The sequence below is a fragment of the Myxocyprinus asiaticus genome, chromosome 2 (genome assembly GCF_019703515.2).
Source record: "Myxocyprinus asiaticus isolate MX2 ecotype Aquarium Trade chromosome 2, UBuf_Myxa_2, whole genome shotgun sequence".
Taxonomy (NCBI): domain Eukaryota; kingdom Metazoa; phylum Chordata; class Actinopteri; order Cypriniformes; family Catostomidae; genus Myxocyprinus; species Myxocyprinus asiaticus.
The window spans coordinates 60,451,661-60,470,455 of record NC_059345.1 but is presented as its reverse complement, the minus strand read 5'-3'; the positions used below and the strand labels follow the sequence as shown (position 1 = coordinate 60,470,455).

Here is an 18,795-nt window from a genome sequence, read left to right as displayed (position 1 = left end):
GTTCTTGCCCCTAATTCGCCATTGCAAAGCCTTTCTAAATCAAATCAAATCCCTTTATTGTCACTCAACCATATACACAAGTGCATCAGTGGGTGAAAGTCTTGGGTGTGGTTCGAAACAACATAGCAGTATAACAATTACAATAAATATCTGATTTACACACAACACAGTTTACACATCTGTTACACAACACAATATACACCTAATAATATACAACATACAGTATACACAAAATAAGACTGTAAACAAAAACAAAGAATATACAATATACAGTATACACAAAATAAGAAGACTGTATTTCCCCATGTAATCAGTGGAAATAAATATGAAGTGCTGTGTTGACATTCAGCTGTCGGTTGATAGTCAGTTGCCAGTGTGTTAAGTGAAGTATAAAATGTGGGTCCAGTCTGTTGCTAATAAAGTGCGGTGCTGATATATGTATCGTGAGTTCAAAAGTCTGATTGCTCGCCTTCTTTCAGTGACTTTAAAATTTGTGTTTTTTTAAAAACCATGCATAAACGTTATTTTCTCAAAAATACAAACATGTACATGCATGTTGCACACATATTATTGTAGCCCCGTTTGTGCTGAATACAGTGTTATCAGACTTTAGCCATTAGTATGTTTTTAAGCAACTGAAAAAAGCACAGATGTCAAGGCATGTCAAAACTTCTCCAGGGCCCAAAACACCCTCAGACCCCAGAGGGTTAAGATCCAGGAGTTTTGGTTGAAGGTTCAGAGTCTTGTATGTGATGTATTGGGCACTCGGCTTTCATTTTGCCCCAGACTCTTTTTGGGCGATGGGGTGGTCATCGACGTTGAGAATAGGCACATAAAGAGGTCCTAACTAGCGTCATGATCGCCAGACAGGTTCTTTTAAGGGGCTGGAGTTCGGCTGGAGTGCCATCATTTCTGAGTGGTGCTCAGAGATGTGGAGGGTGGTGGCCTTTGAAGAAGGGTTGTTTAGAAGTCTAGAAAAATGTAATTTGTTTATAGAGAAATGGGGCGGATACCTGACATTTCTTGACGTGTAATTATATATATATATATATATATATATATATATATATATATATATATATATATTATATTTGTCTATATTCATGTGTATAGACTTTTATGTGATCACAGGGATGTTTGTTGGGGGTCAGGGTGGGGTTGGGGATTGGGAGGGGGAGGGGTGGTTGTGGGGTTTAAATTTTTTAATGATTCCATGATATATACACACACACACATTTTTTTTGTTTGTTTGTTTTTTTGCTCTTGTATATATGTTTTGTAGGAATCAATAAAAAATGTTAATTACAAAAAAAAAAAAAAAAGCAACAAAGGTCAGACTATCCTCCTGAGACTACTTCCACATTAATCTGGATAAATTTTAAAATTGCTTTTTTGCTTTCCAGACACTCTCCTTCCACTGCCGTTTTCAAAAGTTTTCCAAAAGTTGCCTATCCACACTGAAACGTCTGAATACTGCCCATACGTTTAAAAAAAAAAAAAAAAAAAAAACGTAAGAAGCTTGGCCCTGCGTCATTTCCATGTACGATATGAAATGCAATTGTCCGTGTGTTCCGCCCCAGACAGCAATACCGAGTAAACTTACACTTGTCACCTTGAAAGAATGCAATGTAAATGTGAAATTTATTTTTAACAACGTCATCAGAGTGGATAGCAGGCACCACAACTCTGCTACAACATGGGCCACCATCTTTATTGTTTTGATTTGAATGGATCACATGACTGCATCACATGACAACAAATACATCATTGTTTCCGAATATCTCAGTTTTCCCTGTCCACACTACAATGCAAAGACACAGTTTTCAAATGTATCCACTTGGGAGAACGTTAGCGGAAAATGCTAGACAAAAATGCCATCTCAGTGTGGACGGAAGGCCAAAATGTAGTGTAATGCGTTTTCAAACGAAAACGTATTAGTGTGGACATAGCCTTACATGTTACATTAACTTTGTGCATTTATATATATATGTGTGTGTGTGTGTGTATATGTGTGTGTGTGTGTGTGTGTGTGTGTGTGTGTATATATATATATATATATATATATATATATATACATACACACACACCCTACCGGTCAAAAGTTTTGAAACACTTGACTGAAATGTTTCTCATGATCTTAAAAATCTTTTGATCTGAAGACGTATGCTTAAATGTTTGAAATTAGTTTTGTAGACAAAAATATAATTGTGCCACCATATTTATTTATTTTATTATATAACTACAATTTAATTTAAAAAAAAAAGTTTTTGAAATTGATGACTTGGACCAAATAATAAAGAAAAGCAGCCAATAAGTGCCCAACATAGATGGGAACTCCTTCAGTACTGTTTAAAAAGCATCCCAGGGTGATACCTCAAGAAGTTGGATGAGATAATGTCAAGAGTACATGTCTGCAAATTCTAGGCAAAGGGTGACTACTTTGAAGATGCTAAAATATAACACAGTTTTGATTTATTTTGGATTTTGTTTAGTCACAACATAATTCCCATAGTTCCATTTATGTTATCCCATAGTTTTGATGACTTCACTATTATTCTAAAATGTGAAAAGAAATTATAATAAAGAATGAGTGTTGCAAAACTTTTGACCGGTGGTTTGTATATGTATGTGTGTGTGTGTGTGTGTGTGTGTATGTGTATGTGTATGTATGTGTGTATATATATATATATATATATATATATATATATATATATTAGGTACGCTGTCAGTGCTAAAGCTTCGGATTTAGACCAATTGACTTTGTATCCTGAGAGCTTGGAAAAGGAATTAATAATTCTGTGAAGACAAATAATAAAATATCATCTGCGTAAAGCAAAAGCTTATGTGCCATACCTCCCGCCACCACCCCTGGAAAATCATCCTCCTTTCTTATCGTGGCTGCTAATGGTTCCAGGGCAAGACAGAACAATAATGGGGAAAGAGGGCAACCCTGCTGAGTACCCCTATTCAGAGTAAAATAATCTGAAATTAATCCATTTGATTGTACCGCTGCTACAGGGTGTCTATAAAGTAACTTAATCCATCCAATAAAAGTAATCCCGAACCAATTAATTTCCAAAATCTTAAAGATAATCCCATTCTACCATATCAAATTCCTTTTTGGCGTCAAGTGAAATGGCAGCAACTGGAGTCTGATCATTCGCTACTGACCACATGATATTGATGAAATGCCTAATGTTATCAGAAGAGCTACGGCCCCGAATAAACCCCACCTGATCTATATGTATAAGAGATGTCATAACTTAACCGGTTAGCCAAAAATTTTGACAACATTTAGATGGATCAGGGAAATTGGACGGTAACTTTTACACTCATTCGGATCTTTGTCCTTTTTTAAGAATCAGACTGATCCGGGCTTGTGTCATGGTTGGCGGAAGCTTTCTGTTCTTTAATGATTCTGTATAAACTTCTAACAAAAGTGGAGCCAATTCTGTAGCAGAAGATCTGAAAAATTCAGCGGCAAAACTATCTGGCCCTGGAGCCTTGCCAGTAGGCAGGGCCTTAATTACTTCGTCAATCTCCGAGTTTTTTTTGCTCAGTCGTCAATTTAGGAAGTTCTAATCGTTCCACAAAGTTTCTAATATCTTCATCAGTAGACGAAGACGTGGAACTATAAAGATCAAGATAGAATTCTTTAAAGCCATGATTAATGTCAATGGCCGAGGTAAAAATTTCACCACCAGCAGATTTCACTGAGGGAATGGTAGAAAAAGACTCTCTCTGCTTTATATATCTAGCCAAAAGCTTCCCTGCTTTGTTCCCTGACTCAAAATATGACTGTCTTGCCCTGAATGACCAAAACTCCACTTTCCATGACAAAATAGTATTATATCTGTATTTCAGTTGTGTTAATTCTCTGATGCCATCAGACGACATTCTGCACTTCAGCTCTGCCTCTGAATTTGTAATATTCCCTTCCAACTCCACGATTTCTCGTGCTTTGGATTTTTTGATGAATGAGGCATACTGTATGATCCAACCCCTAAGAACCCCTTTAAGTACCTCCCAAGCCACACCCACAGAGGATACTGAGGACCAGTTGGTCTCCATATAAACACTGATTTCAGTCTTTAACATTTGTTGGAAAACAGGATTTTGCAAAAGGTATACATTAAAGTGCCAACTATATGATTTCTTTTTCTCCGTATGTGGCATCACCTCTAAACTCACCAGGGCGTGATCTGAGACTAAGATGTTTCCAATTGAGCAGTCAACAACAGATTAAATGAGGGACTTAGATATAAAAAAAAATTAAAAAAATCTATTCTAGAGTAAATCTTATGGACTGATGAAAAAAATGTATAGTCTCTACCAGATGGGTTCAAAGGTTTCCAAATATCTGCAAGACCAAGATTTTTACACATCCTGTGAAGTGTCACAGTTGCTCTAGTGGGCTAACACACTTTTGCTTCACTATGATCAAGGACTGAATCCATCAATAGATTAAAATCTCCTCCCAATATTATATCATGAGGGGTGCCAGCGGCTTGCAACATCCCTTCAAGCTCTATAAAAAAGCCCTGATCATCACCGTTAGGTGCGTAAATATTAGCCAAAATCAAACTTTGCCCCTGAATTTCTCCTAAAACAATAATGACTCTTCTTGATTTATCTTTAATCTGTTTGAGAAATTTGAATTGTAGATGTTTACTTATCAGTGTAATGACCCCCCTGCTCTTACTTGAGCCCGCACTAAAGAAAACATGTCCACCCCATAGTTTCCCAAATTTTTCAGCTTCCTGCTGGGAAAGCTGCGTTTCTTGAAGAAACACTATATCACATTTCTTACGCTTAAGAAAATAAATAACATTCCTTCTTTTTATAGGGTGCCCCAACCCATTCACATTCCATGTGGCGAGAGATAATCCCCTCATATTAACATTTGATATAATAGAAAAAATTAATTGTGTCAACAGCAAGATTATACAGACCACATTCCAACATTATTGCAACAATCAAACCCCGAACCTCCCCCCCCTGAACCAAACAAACAGAAAAAAGAAAAATGTGCGCATTAACCCTGCGCACGACAGCGCCAACCGGCGTCGATCCCTCAACTCAAAAGGTCCATGTACGCATACGAGAGTTCCCACGACAAATTTGCCATCGGATTGCTCAAGTCCGGTGCTTCTGCACAAATTTTGTAAGGCAAAATTACATAACAGAAAATATTTTGCAAAAAACAGACCCCAGCCAATAGGCAGAATAAACACACACAATATATAGATTCAGTCACAGAACTGACTCGAAGGTGTGTTCCTCCACAAAACAAATTCCAGCTGATATAAAGCCGTTCAGTTTCCTCGGACAGACAGACAAGTGTTCAGTGAGCCAGTTGTTATGAGTTCGGCAGATGACGTAATAATTCTAATGTCCCTTAAAAATATTCCACTAAAACAAACTCCAGCCAACAGGAGGCATAAGCACAAAGAATGAACAGATTCAACCACAACTGTCCTGAAGGAGTGTTATTCAACAAAACAAGCTCCAGCCGCTAGGCGGAACCAGCACAAAAAAACTAAAAAACAGAACAGGCACCCTGGTTTCTCGAATGGTCAAGTGTGTATTGAGCAAGACAAATTCACTCGGAGGCTGCATAAAAAAATACGCCATGACTTACTCAGTCCGTCAACTTTATAAAAGACATCCTTGAGTAGGTATTTAAAGATATTTTGCAGTCATTCTTAGTATCCATTCTCAATCTGGCCAGGAACTTCAGTGTAAAAGCGATCATCCGTCCATGCAAAAGTTCCTTGGAGTCATTCCACAAAACAAACTCCATCCGTTAGACGGAGCCAGTGCAAAAAGAAACAAAAATGGCACCCAGCTTCCTTAGACAGCCAGAATAAGAACAGCGAGTTAATCCATTCTGGAGCTACATGAAAAACGTCTTGGTTACTTTCGTAACCTCCTTTCCCTGATGGAGGGAACGAGACGTTGTGTCGATGTAGTGACACTAGGGGTCACACTTGAAAGCCCCAAACACCTTTAATCTTTGAGAAAAGGCCAATGGGAATTGGCGAGTGGAATTTGCATGCCACTCCCCCAGACATACGGGTATAAAAGGAGCTGGTATGCAACCACTCATTCAGGTTTTGTGCTGAGGAGCCGAGACAAGGTCCCGGCTATTTCAGTGGGTAGTTCAGTGTTGTGGCAAGAGGGACACAATGTCTCGTTCCCTCCATCAGGGAACGGAGGTTATGAAAGTAACCAAGATGTTCCCTATCTGTCACTCACTCAACGTTGTGTCGATCTAGTGACACTAGGGGTCCCTATACGAAACACCACAAGGACTGAACTGTGTTGCGTGGACTGGCAGTGCGAGACGGGCAGACTGCTGTGTGCCTCGTAGCCAGCACACCAGGCCTTCACATTACCTCCCCCAACGCTCCTACGAGCGTCGAACGGTCCCCTGTATCTCGGGGACAAGTCGACTGCCCAAAAAATGGGGACAGGCTAGCCCAGCCGTGGCCTCTTTTCCTCTTTTTTTTTTTTTTTTTCTCCCCAAAAAGAGTGGAAATCGTTAACCGACTGAGGGCCATAAGTGTCCATGCTGGGGGCCACACCCCGACCGAAGGGTATTTGAGTGGATATACGTCACATGGTCTTACCGAGTTTTGTCGGAATTATGTCATGTAGAAAAGTCCTGTGGTAGGTCCTACCCAAGGGGGGAGGAGCTCTACAGACACTGTGACCGGGGCAGAGGCCCTCTGCCCAAGGAAGACACAGTTTACCAAAAGGGAAACAATTTTGTGGAAGATACATCAAACGTGGGTTACCTACAGGGAACCAGCACATGTTAGCATGTTAGCACACATATTGGGCCGGCAGGGAGTTTCTCCGCAAACCCACCTGCCACAGGGCTAAGGAGGAAGTCATCCAGGGTCCACGACTCTGTTAACACGACTGGGAGTCAAAGCGCTATGTGCAAGCGGTACACCCGGCCAGCTGTCCCGGAACTTACCTGCTCGTACCTGACAACACACGGGACGAGACCGGCTCAACCCGGAGATTGTAAAACCTCGCAAATGTGTTGGGTGTTGCCCAGCCTGCTGCAGATGTCTGCTAAAGAGGCGCCATTGGTCAGGGCCCAGGAGGCCGCCACACTCCTAGTAGAGTGGGCTCGCAGCCCCAAGGGGGACGGCACATCCTGGGTGTGATATGCCATCGCAATGGCGTCAATGACCCAGTGGGTGATCCTTTGTTTGGAGACAGCGCTTCCTTTCCGCTGTCCCCCAAAGCAGACAAAGAGCTGCTCGGAGCTTCTAAAGCTCTGCGTATGATCCAAATAGTTGCGCAAAGCACACACTGGACACAGCAACACCAAGGCTGGGTCTGCCTCCTCCTGGGGCAACGCTTGCAGGTTCACCATCTGATCCCTAAATGGGGTCGTGGGAACCTTGGGCACATAACCCGGTCGGGGTCTCAGGATCACGTGAGAGTAACCCAGACCGAACTCCAGGCATGTTTCACTGACAGAGAACTCCTGCATGTCCCCTACCCTGGATGTGAGCGCAGTCAGCAGGGCAGTCTTCAAGGAGAGTGCCTTTAGCTCAACTGACTCCAGGGGCTCGAATGGAGCTCCCCATAGGCCCCGAAGGACCACAGAGAGGTCCCACAAGGGGATGAGGCGCGGTCTGGGGGGATTCAACCTCCTAGCACCTCTCAGGAACCTGATGATCAAGTCGTGCTACCCCAAATACTTACTGTCTACTGCATCGTGATGTGCCGATATAGCGGCTACATACACCTTCAAGGTGGAGGGGGACAGCTGCCCCTCCAGCCTCTCCAGACCTGTTCACTTCCCCCCTCGGTACAGACACGCTGCACACAGCTGGCCCCCGGGACTATGCAAGTATGCATTTCCCCAGTGAGCCTACTTGCACAGACCCTGTGCAAGGTAAGGGAGGGAGGACGAGGAGCAGGTCGAGGGACAGGCTTTATCGCATCCTTCCGCAGAAGGGTAGCAATCTCCGCGCGCAAGGTAGCGGCGTTCTCGCCCTTCACCGAGGTGAAGCGGACTCCGCTGAACCTGGGCGGGCGCCTGGCAAACTGAATTGCGTAGCCGAGTCGGACGGTCCGGGTCAGCCATCGTGACGGGTTGGAAAGCACAAGCCACACATCCAAACTCTGGGCGAGAGGGACCAAGGGGACAATCACGTAGGACGTACCGGCAAGTGGGGCCTCGTGGTGGGGTGGAGCCTGAGGCACCACGTCGAGGGGGCTTGAGCCCCTACCCCATGGCCGTGCTGAGTCTGGGGACATCAAAGCACTTAACTGGCTCCGGATACCCATCATAGGGCCGGTCAGGGAGGGGGGAGGAGGAATATTGTCCCCGCAGTCTGTCAGAACCAGCCTGGCGTGGGTGTGTTTGTGCCACAGCTGGGCTCGCAGGGGCCACCCCTGGAGGGAACGGTGGTCGGCGGTCGTGACGATGGCCGTGAGCACCGGATATGTGACCCAGAGAATAAGGAAACTGCTCTTTTGTTGAGTATTTGGGCGAAATCAAAGAAAAAGGAAACAAAAGATTCTCCTCCCGGCCCTCCACCGGGGGATGGAGTGCTCTGTCCACCACCTCCAGAGCAGCGGGTCTCCTCGTCCTTGGGTCGCCCATCTCAGTGGCACTTCGAAGCCTTCGGGTGGCATCTGCTTTCTGCGGGTGGCTCCACGCCAGGGCCTGGCCACAGCGGAGTCAGTGCTGTTGCTGCAGGAGGACACCCTTGGCGACGAGCAGATGGGGTGCAGGGTCTTGAACCGCGCCGGGGCAGGATGTGCTGAATAGCCTCCGTCTGCTGTTTCACCACCGAAAACTGATGGGCAAAGTCCTTGACGGTGTCGCCGAACAGGCCAACCTGGGAGATGGGGGCGTCAAGGAACCGTGCCTTATCAGCCTCCCTCATCTCGACCAGGTTGAGCCAAAGGTAGCGCTTCTGGACCACCAGGGTGGACATCGCCTGCCCGAGAGACTGTGCAGTGACCTTTGTCGCCCGGAGAGTGAGGTCGGTCGCCGAGTGCAGCTCCTGCATCAATCCCGGGTCATAACTACCCTCGTGCAGTTCTTTAAGCGTTTTAGCTTGGTGTACTTGCAGGAGAGCCATGGCCTGCAGGGCAGAGGCAGCCTGTCCAGCGGCACCGTAGGCCTTAGTCGCGAGAGACGACGTAAGCCTACAGGTCCTGGATGGGAGTTTCGGGTGGCCCCGCCAGGTGGCAGCGCTCTGCGGGCACAGGTGCACCGCAATCACCTTATCCACCTGGGGAATCACCGAATACCTCCTGGCAACCCCACCATCGAGGGTAGTGAGAGCGGGGAAGCTGAAAGACCAGGATCGGGCAGTTGAAGGTGCCCTCCACAACCTCATCAGCTCCTCATGCACTTCCAGGAAGAAAGGGACCGGGGCGGGGCACGGCCGTGAGCGGCGCTCTGGGCCCAGGAACCAATCATCGAGCTGCGAGGGTTCAGGGGTGAGTGGAGGTTTCCACTCCAGCCCGATGCCCAGGCAAGCATGTCTGTCAGCTCCACGTCGGCCAGCGACTGGTCGACCATACCCAAAGGTGGAAGCCCAGCCGAAGCCTCAGCGTCGGACTGGACGAGCCCACTCTCCGATGCTGCGATTGACAGCAAGCTCTGAATGAGAACTCATGAGAACTCGCCCTGAGATGAGCTGGCGGTCTCATCCCAGAACCCGACCGGGGCAGATGAGCATGCAGATGAGCATGCTGAGGAATGGGAGGTCCGTGGGGGGTTTCCCGGCGGAGGTGCTCCCATTGAGGTCCCCAAATCGCCCCCAGTGCTAGCTGATGTGGCCTCATACCCGTAGGTAGAAGGACCGAGGCGGGGAGCCGCTGAGGTGGCTTTCCCTCTTACAAAAGAAAGCCGTGACCGCAACGTTGCCATAGTCATGTTCTCGCAATGAGGACATGACCCGTCCACGCACGATGTCTCCGTGTGGGCGGCACCCAAACATGTAAGGCAGCGATCGTGGCCGTCAGAAGCAGAGAGGTAACGACCACAACCAGGAATTATACACAAATGGAAAGGCATCTTTAAAAAGATGCTCTCATAAGTGCTACTGTTTTAGTTGAAGGAAATATACTCTTTTAGGGAAAGAATATACACTTAGCTTGCCGAAGCGCCCAGGGGTGTTCTCTGCACTCCACCGGTGCAGAGGGGGAGAAGCCGCTGATGCGCCATAAATCCTGCAGATGAGGTGAATTAACTCGGCGGATGAATTCAGCTCAACGAATAGCTGAATTCCCTTACCTTGCACAGGCTCCGAAGAGAAAATCTGAATGAGTGGTTGCGAGCCAGCTCCTTTCATACCCGTATGTCCGGGGGAGTGGCAAGCAAATTCCACTTGGCAATTCCCTTTGGCCTTTTCTCAAAGATCAGAGGTGTTTGGGGCTCCCAAGAGTGACCCCTAGTGTCCCTTCATCGACACAACGTCAAGTGGGTGACAGATAGGGAACCCCAAATGGCTTACCCATTGTTTTTATAAAAGACAGTGCTTGCTTGGGGCACGGAAATACCCTGTAACCATCCCTCGTTTCTATTCTCAGTCTGGCCGGAAACATCAGTGCAAAAGCGATTTTCCATTGATGTAAGAGTTCCTTACATTCCTTGAACCGATCACATCTCTTGTCAAATTTGCAAAGTCCGGGAACAAGAAAATATTGTGATTCTTTCAAGAAAGCTTTCCTTTGCTCCTCGCCTCGCGTAACCGAATATCTTTATTGGATGATCTCAGAAATTTGGCCAGAATTGATTTGGGCCTGTCTCCCTCAACAGATCTGCGAGCTCGCTCGATTTCCAGTTTATGGCCTATGTCATGTCGAGCAGACTCGGGAAGAGCTCATCCAGGAATTTCACCATATCTCTGCCCTCTTCATGCTCAGGAATTCCAACAATTCGTATATTGTTCCTTCGATTCCTATTTTCGAGATCTTCCATTTGGATGGATTCCAAATCTGTTTTTGAGGCAGGTGGATTAGCGGATAATTCCCTTTCTGATGTCTAATCCGTCTTTCAACTTCTGCCACTCTTGTGACCAACTCAGAGAATTTTGTTTCCATCGCCGTAATCGATCGATGAATTACAGTGAGATCCTCCAAGTCAGCAACAACCTTCGTCAGCATCACCGAGATGTTGGACAGTTGATGCTGAATTTCTTCTCCCGACGTGCCATCCAAATTGAGTCCCCGGTCTGCAGGCCCGCCAGAGGTTTAATAATTTAAAAGCTAGCAAAGTGCGCAGAACCAGTCGGTCACACGTCTGCTTCTCGCATGGCGTCACGTGACCTCCAAGATGTAAGTTTAAGCACTTCTTAGTGTGTGCGAGTGTCGCCATTTTTGTATATAGCTTCTCCGATGTAAACCTTAACAACTGTTTTCAACCCTACTGAGATGCAGGTGTACGCTGACATGACAGCTCTGTTTTTCGCTCGTGATTATGTCTGTGCGTAATGCGTATAATGTATGTGTGTCCACGTGTGTGAGAGAGCTTAAGAGAGGGGAGCGTGAGGGTTTCCCACAGAATTTTCAGATAATATAGTAACTGTTGTGTAGATCAAGTGTATCTAGCTTCGATACAGCTCAAGCCTTCATTGTTAGTTCGAAAACGTCACTTTAGAATTGCCAACGGAGGATGCACTGCTTTTCGGCATTGGAGTAACAAGGTTGTGTGTGTGTGTGTGTGTGTGTGTGTGTGTGTGCGCGTGCGCGCACGTGAGAGAGATCACATGTGGAATTACCTGTTTAAAGTGGCTCTCGTCAAGAATAACATCGCATCAGATTGCAAGTTTAAGTATCAGCAGCAGCTAGTGTCACCACTTTTCTACAGCTTTTCTATTGCTAAACAACTGTTTACAATCCCAGTGAGTCGCGGGGGTGTGCTGACTTTGCTTCCGAGAGAGTTTGTGTGACAGCGAAAGAGAGGGGGAGGGTTAGCGCAGTGCTTTCCACTATAGCTATGTGAGGCTGATTAGGGCGAAATACACTGAAACATAAAAATGTTCAAATATTAAAAGTTATTTCAGATAATAGAAACTTGTATTGATCAAGTCGCAGGGGGGGTGCGGCTCTATATGTTGGTAGCGACTCAAGTCTCAATGTGTATGTGTGTGGATGGGTGAGACGAGAGCGAAAGAGAGGGAGCCCAAGGACACTTTTCAATCGAAACTGAAATAAATGTAGGATATTATAGACATTGTTTGTCATTCTTATCCGATGTACTTAACCAGTGTCTTTGTTTTAATTGTTTATTTTGTTGTGGTAGCCTGAAGGGCTCTTTGAAATAATTTGGCGAAGTGATATGGAACCGTTATGCAGTCAAGACCTGGAAATACTTCATAGCCATGCGTTTACTTGAAAAATAATTCACACCTTAGAATGTCCGCCCACCAATCAGAATCAAGCATTCAACAGACCCGTGGTATAAAACGGAAATATGGCGACACTTGCTGCTGCTGAGAAGTGATTAAACTTGCATCTTGGCGATGTTACTTCTGATGAGAGCTGCAACAAAAAAATTAATCCCAGAAGCGATCTCAGTTTCTGAGTTTCTCTTTCGATCCCTCAAAAACAAACTTGCACACAAACTCGCACACACATGCACAAACCCACTACCTTATTACTCCAGTAAGTCCTCGAGTAAAGCAGCGCAAGCCTCACTATCCTCCGTTGCTAGTTCAAAAGTGACATTTTCGAACTAGCAACGAAGGCTCGGACTGTATCAAAGCAAGATGCTGAATCTGTGGCAGAATAAAGTAGTTCCTCTTACAAGAGCGATTTAGGGACGAAAACCAGAAAATGTCTTGAGATAAAACCCTGAACGATGTATTAAGGTGTGGTAACCGTGGTATAAGCAGAATAATTGACTCCGGCCAGTTGAATAATTAAACAATAATGCACACCTGATGTGTAACGGTAAGCAAGACCATGACCATTATTGTCTCATGAAACATAAAGGGACACTAACAGCAAATAATTCTGATTAAGACCAGCCTCAAAACAATGTAACAAGGTGCAGAGATGTTAAATAATCCTCACAGAGAGTTTTTTTAAACAGAGTCTCACGTGTAAAAATTTAAAGTTTTACTACCACGTTAATCCCCGCGATAGTAAGGGTCACTGGTTGGATACTTACTGTAAGTGTTTGACATGGGTGATATTTTGCATTTTTTATGGTTCCAGGGAGCATTTGTTGCCCCTTAATAAAATAATAATAATTTTGACACCGCCTTATGTACATTTTTTAGATCATGTTTTTTGTGTATTTCAGCTTTAAGACTAAAGTGACAAAGTTTTTTGTACCTTTATCTATTGCTGTCATCAGTTAAAAAATAATCTGTAAATACATGCACGTTTGATTACTTAGATTAACTCCTTGATATCATAACATTTTTATTGACTCAAACATTGTGTTTCAGGGCAACCCAGGACTTTGCAAGATCTGTGCAGGATAAAGATCCGGCAGTGCATCGGCCTCCAGAGTTTAAAGTTTCTGGAAGATCTGCCCATTGCCAAGGTTATGAAGGACTACTTAAAACACAAATTTGACAATGTTTGACAGAGGCTGACAAACTGTAGCCTAGCGCATTTCTGGAAGTAGGTGCACAGTTTGTAAAACCATGTTTGTACAGAGTGAAAATTCATACGGAGTAATGACTGCAACAGGGAGCAATGTAAGTTGATGCGTTTGTAGGTGTTGGTTTGTGCACTATGGGGGCATGCCTTGAGAAATTTCTAACCCATGAGAGAAGAATTTTGGAAAATGTGAAAGCTTCATTTGTACAAAATATATTTTTCTTTTTTAATCAACAAGGCCTTTGTAAATATTTGACATTTGATTGTTTTAATTCTCAGACAGAAAAAGATATAACCCTTTAAAACTATGGGGAAAAATTGACATATTCAGGACACCCACACAATTTTGTATAAATACAAATGTGCATGTGTTAACCGTATTATGATTTTTGCTCTGGAGAAATACTTTGACCACTTTTTCTTTTTTTCTTTTTTAAGTTATTAACATTATAACAGCTCTGTTAAGAATTTTTATTTTTATTTTATTACAGCAAAATCTTATTGTCTCAGTTTGAGAGTGACCTTTTTTATTTGTTTTGAAAAATATACATCGGACAAAATATACATTTACAAATCATTTTAAATATCAGGTGCTTGGCTTTAATTTCCATTGAAAGGCATAGGAAAAGGTATAGTTGCAACAAACTGAACATATACACTCATAAATCATTAACAAAGTCATATGTACAGCAGATATTTTTAGACTATTTAAGCCACAAGCTTGTATCAAAGTGTTTCGGGGTTTGAGTGATTATTTTTCATATGACATGTCAAGGGCTTTGATGTGGGAAAGTTTGGACCCATAATTAAAAGAAAATCAGAATCAATTACTAATCAATTGATGCTTAAATTTTAGTTGGCCATAATTTCTTTAGGATTTTTTGTTGTGCACAAAAAAAATATCTTAAATACTGGCAATCTGTAAAAGTAAAAAAAAATCAGGCTTTTCTTTTTCTGTGTCAAATCTAGGTATTTTAAATGCACTTTAGAGGGTTTTTTTTTCTACAAATATAAACATTTTGTCACAGCATCTTGTAAGGTCTGCATAGCATTTAAAAAATGTACTTTTTTTATTTTTATGTTAGTGGGTCATCGCCTTTTATGTCCCCAGTACGAGATTTGGTATTTATAATTTTTAATTTCAACAGAGTACAAATGTAATTGGCTTGTTAAAAGGATTAAAGACTATTTATAATGCTCTGCTGTAAAAGTAAAATTTTAAATAACTGAAATCATTTTAATGTTTTGCACTAGTGTAATTTCCCCCATGTCCTTAGAGCTGCATGTCAAACATCTTTGACCAAAATATGTAGTTAATCATTGGATTTCTGTTCTATCCCCCATACAATTAAGTGGTTAGTATTACATTCTCTCACTAGTGTGTATTCATTTGTGGTAAACTTGTAATTATAACACTGATAGTGAAGGTTTTTTGTGTCCCTTGACTTATCGCCCACCCTATTATGTCATAACACTCTGACCTTCAATTGAAGATCTATGTTATGAAATGGCATCAAACACTGTTGATGTCGGCTATATCTGTTTTATTTATGTTTTCCTTTATTTTGTGATGTTAGTCATATGTGGTCAAGCATAGCGTGTCCACTCTGTTATGGGAAGATATAGAGAACATTAATGTCATTTTAAAATTTCAATATATTCATATTTAAAGAAATAATATAATTACTGTAATTTTACAAATATGTTAGCTAGATATCATTCACAGACCATGTAGTGGTAATTTAACCCACAGAATGTCTACCCTGACCCTGTCCACCTAACAGGATTTTTTTTTTTTTTTGTCATAAAGCTTGACCTGTATGATTTATATACATCTCCCTTTAATGGTGAAACATTAAAGTACTTATAAAAGTATTTTTGATTTTTCATAATTTTCAAAGCCGAAAAGGCACGGAATTGAGGAATGACACTAGTATTCTAAAAGTACTTTCACTCGTTGTTACTAGAGTATTTTTTCCCCAAACCGGTTGTAACACTAACTGCCTTGACTTGCATTCAGTGACACAGCAGAGCTACAGCATTTCACCACATCATGAACACAAAGTGCATTAAATTGACCTGCCACAATATTAAATTGTTTCATTCTCTCTTTAACAGTGGCATTGTTTGTGTGAGTTTACTGTGTTTTTTTTTTTTTTAATTTTTATAAGTGGGACTGAAACAGTCCCTGTACTGGGAAAAGTGTTTGTTACCATAATCTATTGAACATCAGAACAAGGTTTGGAGGACTTATTTTAGAGCCATGGTATGCTTGAGCAGTTGGAATTGTCTAATAATTGGAAGTCTTCCACAACATCAACTACTGAATGTATTTAATCTGCTGTTTGCTGAGTTTCATATGTACAATTGTGTGAATAATATAATGTCCCCATTTGTTATTTTTCCAAGTATTATTGCTGGAATTTGAAGCAGTAATTGTGACTTTTTAATAAAATGTCTGCTAAATATACTGATTAAAGAATTTATTATTTATATTGTAATCATTATATTGACTTCATGGATTTTGCAATCACTGCCATCTTCATTTGTACTCCAATATAAACTTTTTTTTATAATTGCTATGTTGCGTTAAATTAATTTTAAAGGAATAGTTGAGGTAAAATACAGCATGTTAACCTTTATGTGCAGCATCTTTTGCATGCTGATTACCGCAGAAAATAATTAGTTTGGCTTTGGAAAGCCAGCCTTCTGATATACTATTTAAACGTATTATTATTAGGTTGGTTTGAAAGAGCCAAACTACTTATCTACAATTTCAATTTTATATTATTTTTTTTATTATTAGGTTGGCTTGAAAGAGCCAAACTTCTAATCTACAATTTAAACTTGTTATTATTACTGGTGCTTGCAAAGCAAAGCATCATTATAATCTCACATACATATTTGTGGTGCTTGCAGAGCAAAACATGACTATTATAATCTCACATATTATTATTATTATTATTATTAGTGGTGCTTGAGGAGCAAAGCATCACTATTATAATCTCACATACTTTTTATTAGTGGTGCTTGAGGAGCAAAGCACCACTATTATAATCTCACTTATTATTATTAGTGGTGCTTGTGGAGAAAAGCATACTATTATAATCTCACATACTTATTAGTGGTGCTTGCAGAGCAAAGCATCACTATTATAACCTCACATACTTATTATTCCATACAAAACTTCGGCACCTAACTCGTCCCAAACTGTTTGTAGTACACCCACGAATTAGGTGTCAAAACGACCGGCCTATTGACGACACCTATGCTATGACTTTTCTAAGGGGTAGGGTTTGTCATTTTTCATCAGAATGTTGTGACATGGGAGCGGGCTCATTTCAATCGGGCTGCCAAACAGTCTTTAAGGATCATCTTGGAAATGGCGTAGTCATGCCCTAGCAACCATTTACGGCACCCTAGCAACTGCCCCCATAGACTTCCGTTCAAAATGGCTCAGAAGGATATCTTCAGAACAGAATATTGTAGACACTTGGGGATTGGCTCTTTTGAGTCAGATTAGTAATCAGCCAATAAGAATCTCTCTGGTCACTGGCTAGCCACGCCCTAGCAACCATTTAGAGCACCCTAGCAACCAGCCCTATTGACTTCCATTAAAAATGGCTGAGTGTGATATCTTCAGATCAGAATGTCCTAGAGACATGAGAGTTGGCTTGTTTTAATTGGGTGAGCAATCACTCTTCAAGTATCATCATGGAAACTACTTAGCCATGCCCTAGCAACCATTTAGAGCACCCTAGCAACCAAACCCCATTGACTTCCATTCCAAATTGCTTAGATGGGTATCTCAGGGTCAGAATGTCGTAGAGACTTTTGTTGGCTTGTATGACTCAGGACAGCAAACAGCTTAGTATCACCCTGGCAACTGCCAAGCAACCAAGTAGCAACCAAGTAGCAAAACACATATCTCTGCACCAGAACATTGTAGAAACTTTCTGTTTGGCTCGTTTGACTCAGTGTCATGCTAGCAACACCTAGCGAAGTGCTAAAAACATGATAGCATCATGCTAACACATGCTAGCAACACATAGTGAAGTGTTAAAACATGTTAAAAACATGCTAGCATCATGCTAACGTATGCTAGCAACACCTAACAAAGTGCTAAAACATGCTAGCATCATGCTAACACATGCTAGCAACACCTAGTGAAGTGCTAAAACATACTAGCTACATGCTAGCATCATGCAAACACATTCTAGGATCATAAAAGCAGTGCTTAGCAACATGCTAGAACATGCTATGAGACGAGTTTAGCCACGGCAAGCACCACTCACATTTTCTTCAGGAAATATGCCTATCTAGTTAGTTGTGCTTGCGGAGCAAAGCATCACTATTGTAATCTCACTTATTATTAGTGGTGCTGGAGGAGCAAAGCATCACTATTGTAATCTCACATACTTATTGTTATTCTTACAAAACTTCGGCACCTAACTCATCCCGCACCATTTGTAGTAGACCCATGAATTACAGTGCATCCGGAAAGTATTCACAGCGCTTCACTTTTTCCACATTTTGTTATGTTACAGCCCTATTCCAAAATTGATTAAATTAATTATTTTCCTCAAAATTCTACAAACAATACCCCATAATGACAACGTGAAAGAAGTTTGTTTGAAATCTTTGCAAATTTATTAAAAATAAAAAATGAAAAAAATCACATGTACATAAGTATTCACAGCCTTTGCCAAGACACTCAAAATTGAGCTCAGGTGCATCCTGTTTCTACTGATCATCCTTGAGGTGTTTCTACAACTTGATTGGAGTCCACCTGTGGTAAATTCAGTTGATTGGACATGATTTGGAAAGGCACACACCTGTCTATATAAGGTCCCACAGTTAACAGTGCATGTCAGAGCACAAACCAAGCCATGAAGTCCAAGGAATTGTCTGTAGACCTCCGAGACTGGATTGTATCAAGGCACAGATTTGGGGAAGGGTTCAGAAAAATTTCTGCAGCATTGAAGGTCCCAATGAGCACAGTGGCCTCCATCATCCGTAAATGGAAGAAGTTTGGGACTCTTCCAGGACTCTTCCTAGAGCTGGCCGCCTGGCCAACTGAGCGATCTGGGGAGAAGGGCCTTAGTCAGGGAGGTGACCAAGAACCCGATGGTCACTCTGACAGAGCTCCAGCATTTCTCTGTGGAGAGAGGAGAACCTTCCAGAAGAACAACC

General features: G+C 42.4%; 2 protein-coding genes across 2 annotated transcripts in view; both read left to right on the top strand.

Moving 5' to 3' along the window:
• LOC127453124 (ankyrin repeat and SOCS box protein 7) overlaps positions 1 to 16,062 on the top strand; it is an 82,512-nt gene extending 66,450 nt beyond the window's left edge. The window contains exon 5 of the mRNA XM_051719272.1: positions 13,446 to 16,062. Coding sequence (XP_051575232.1) covers positions 13,446 to 13,585 — 140 coding nt within the window. The 3' untranslated portion in view covers positions 13,586 to 16,062. The remainder of the gene's footprint in view (positions 1 to 13,445) is intronic.
• Positions 1 to 18,795, top strand: part of LOC127452865 (aryl hydrocarbon receptor nuclear translocator 2-like) — a 1,027,890-nt gene that overhangs the window by 375,112 nt on the left and 633,983 nt on the right. The window lies entirely within an intron of this gene.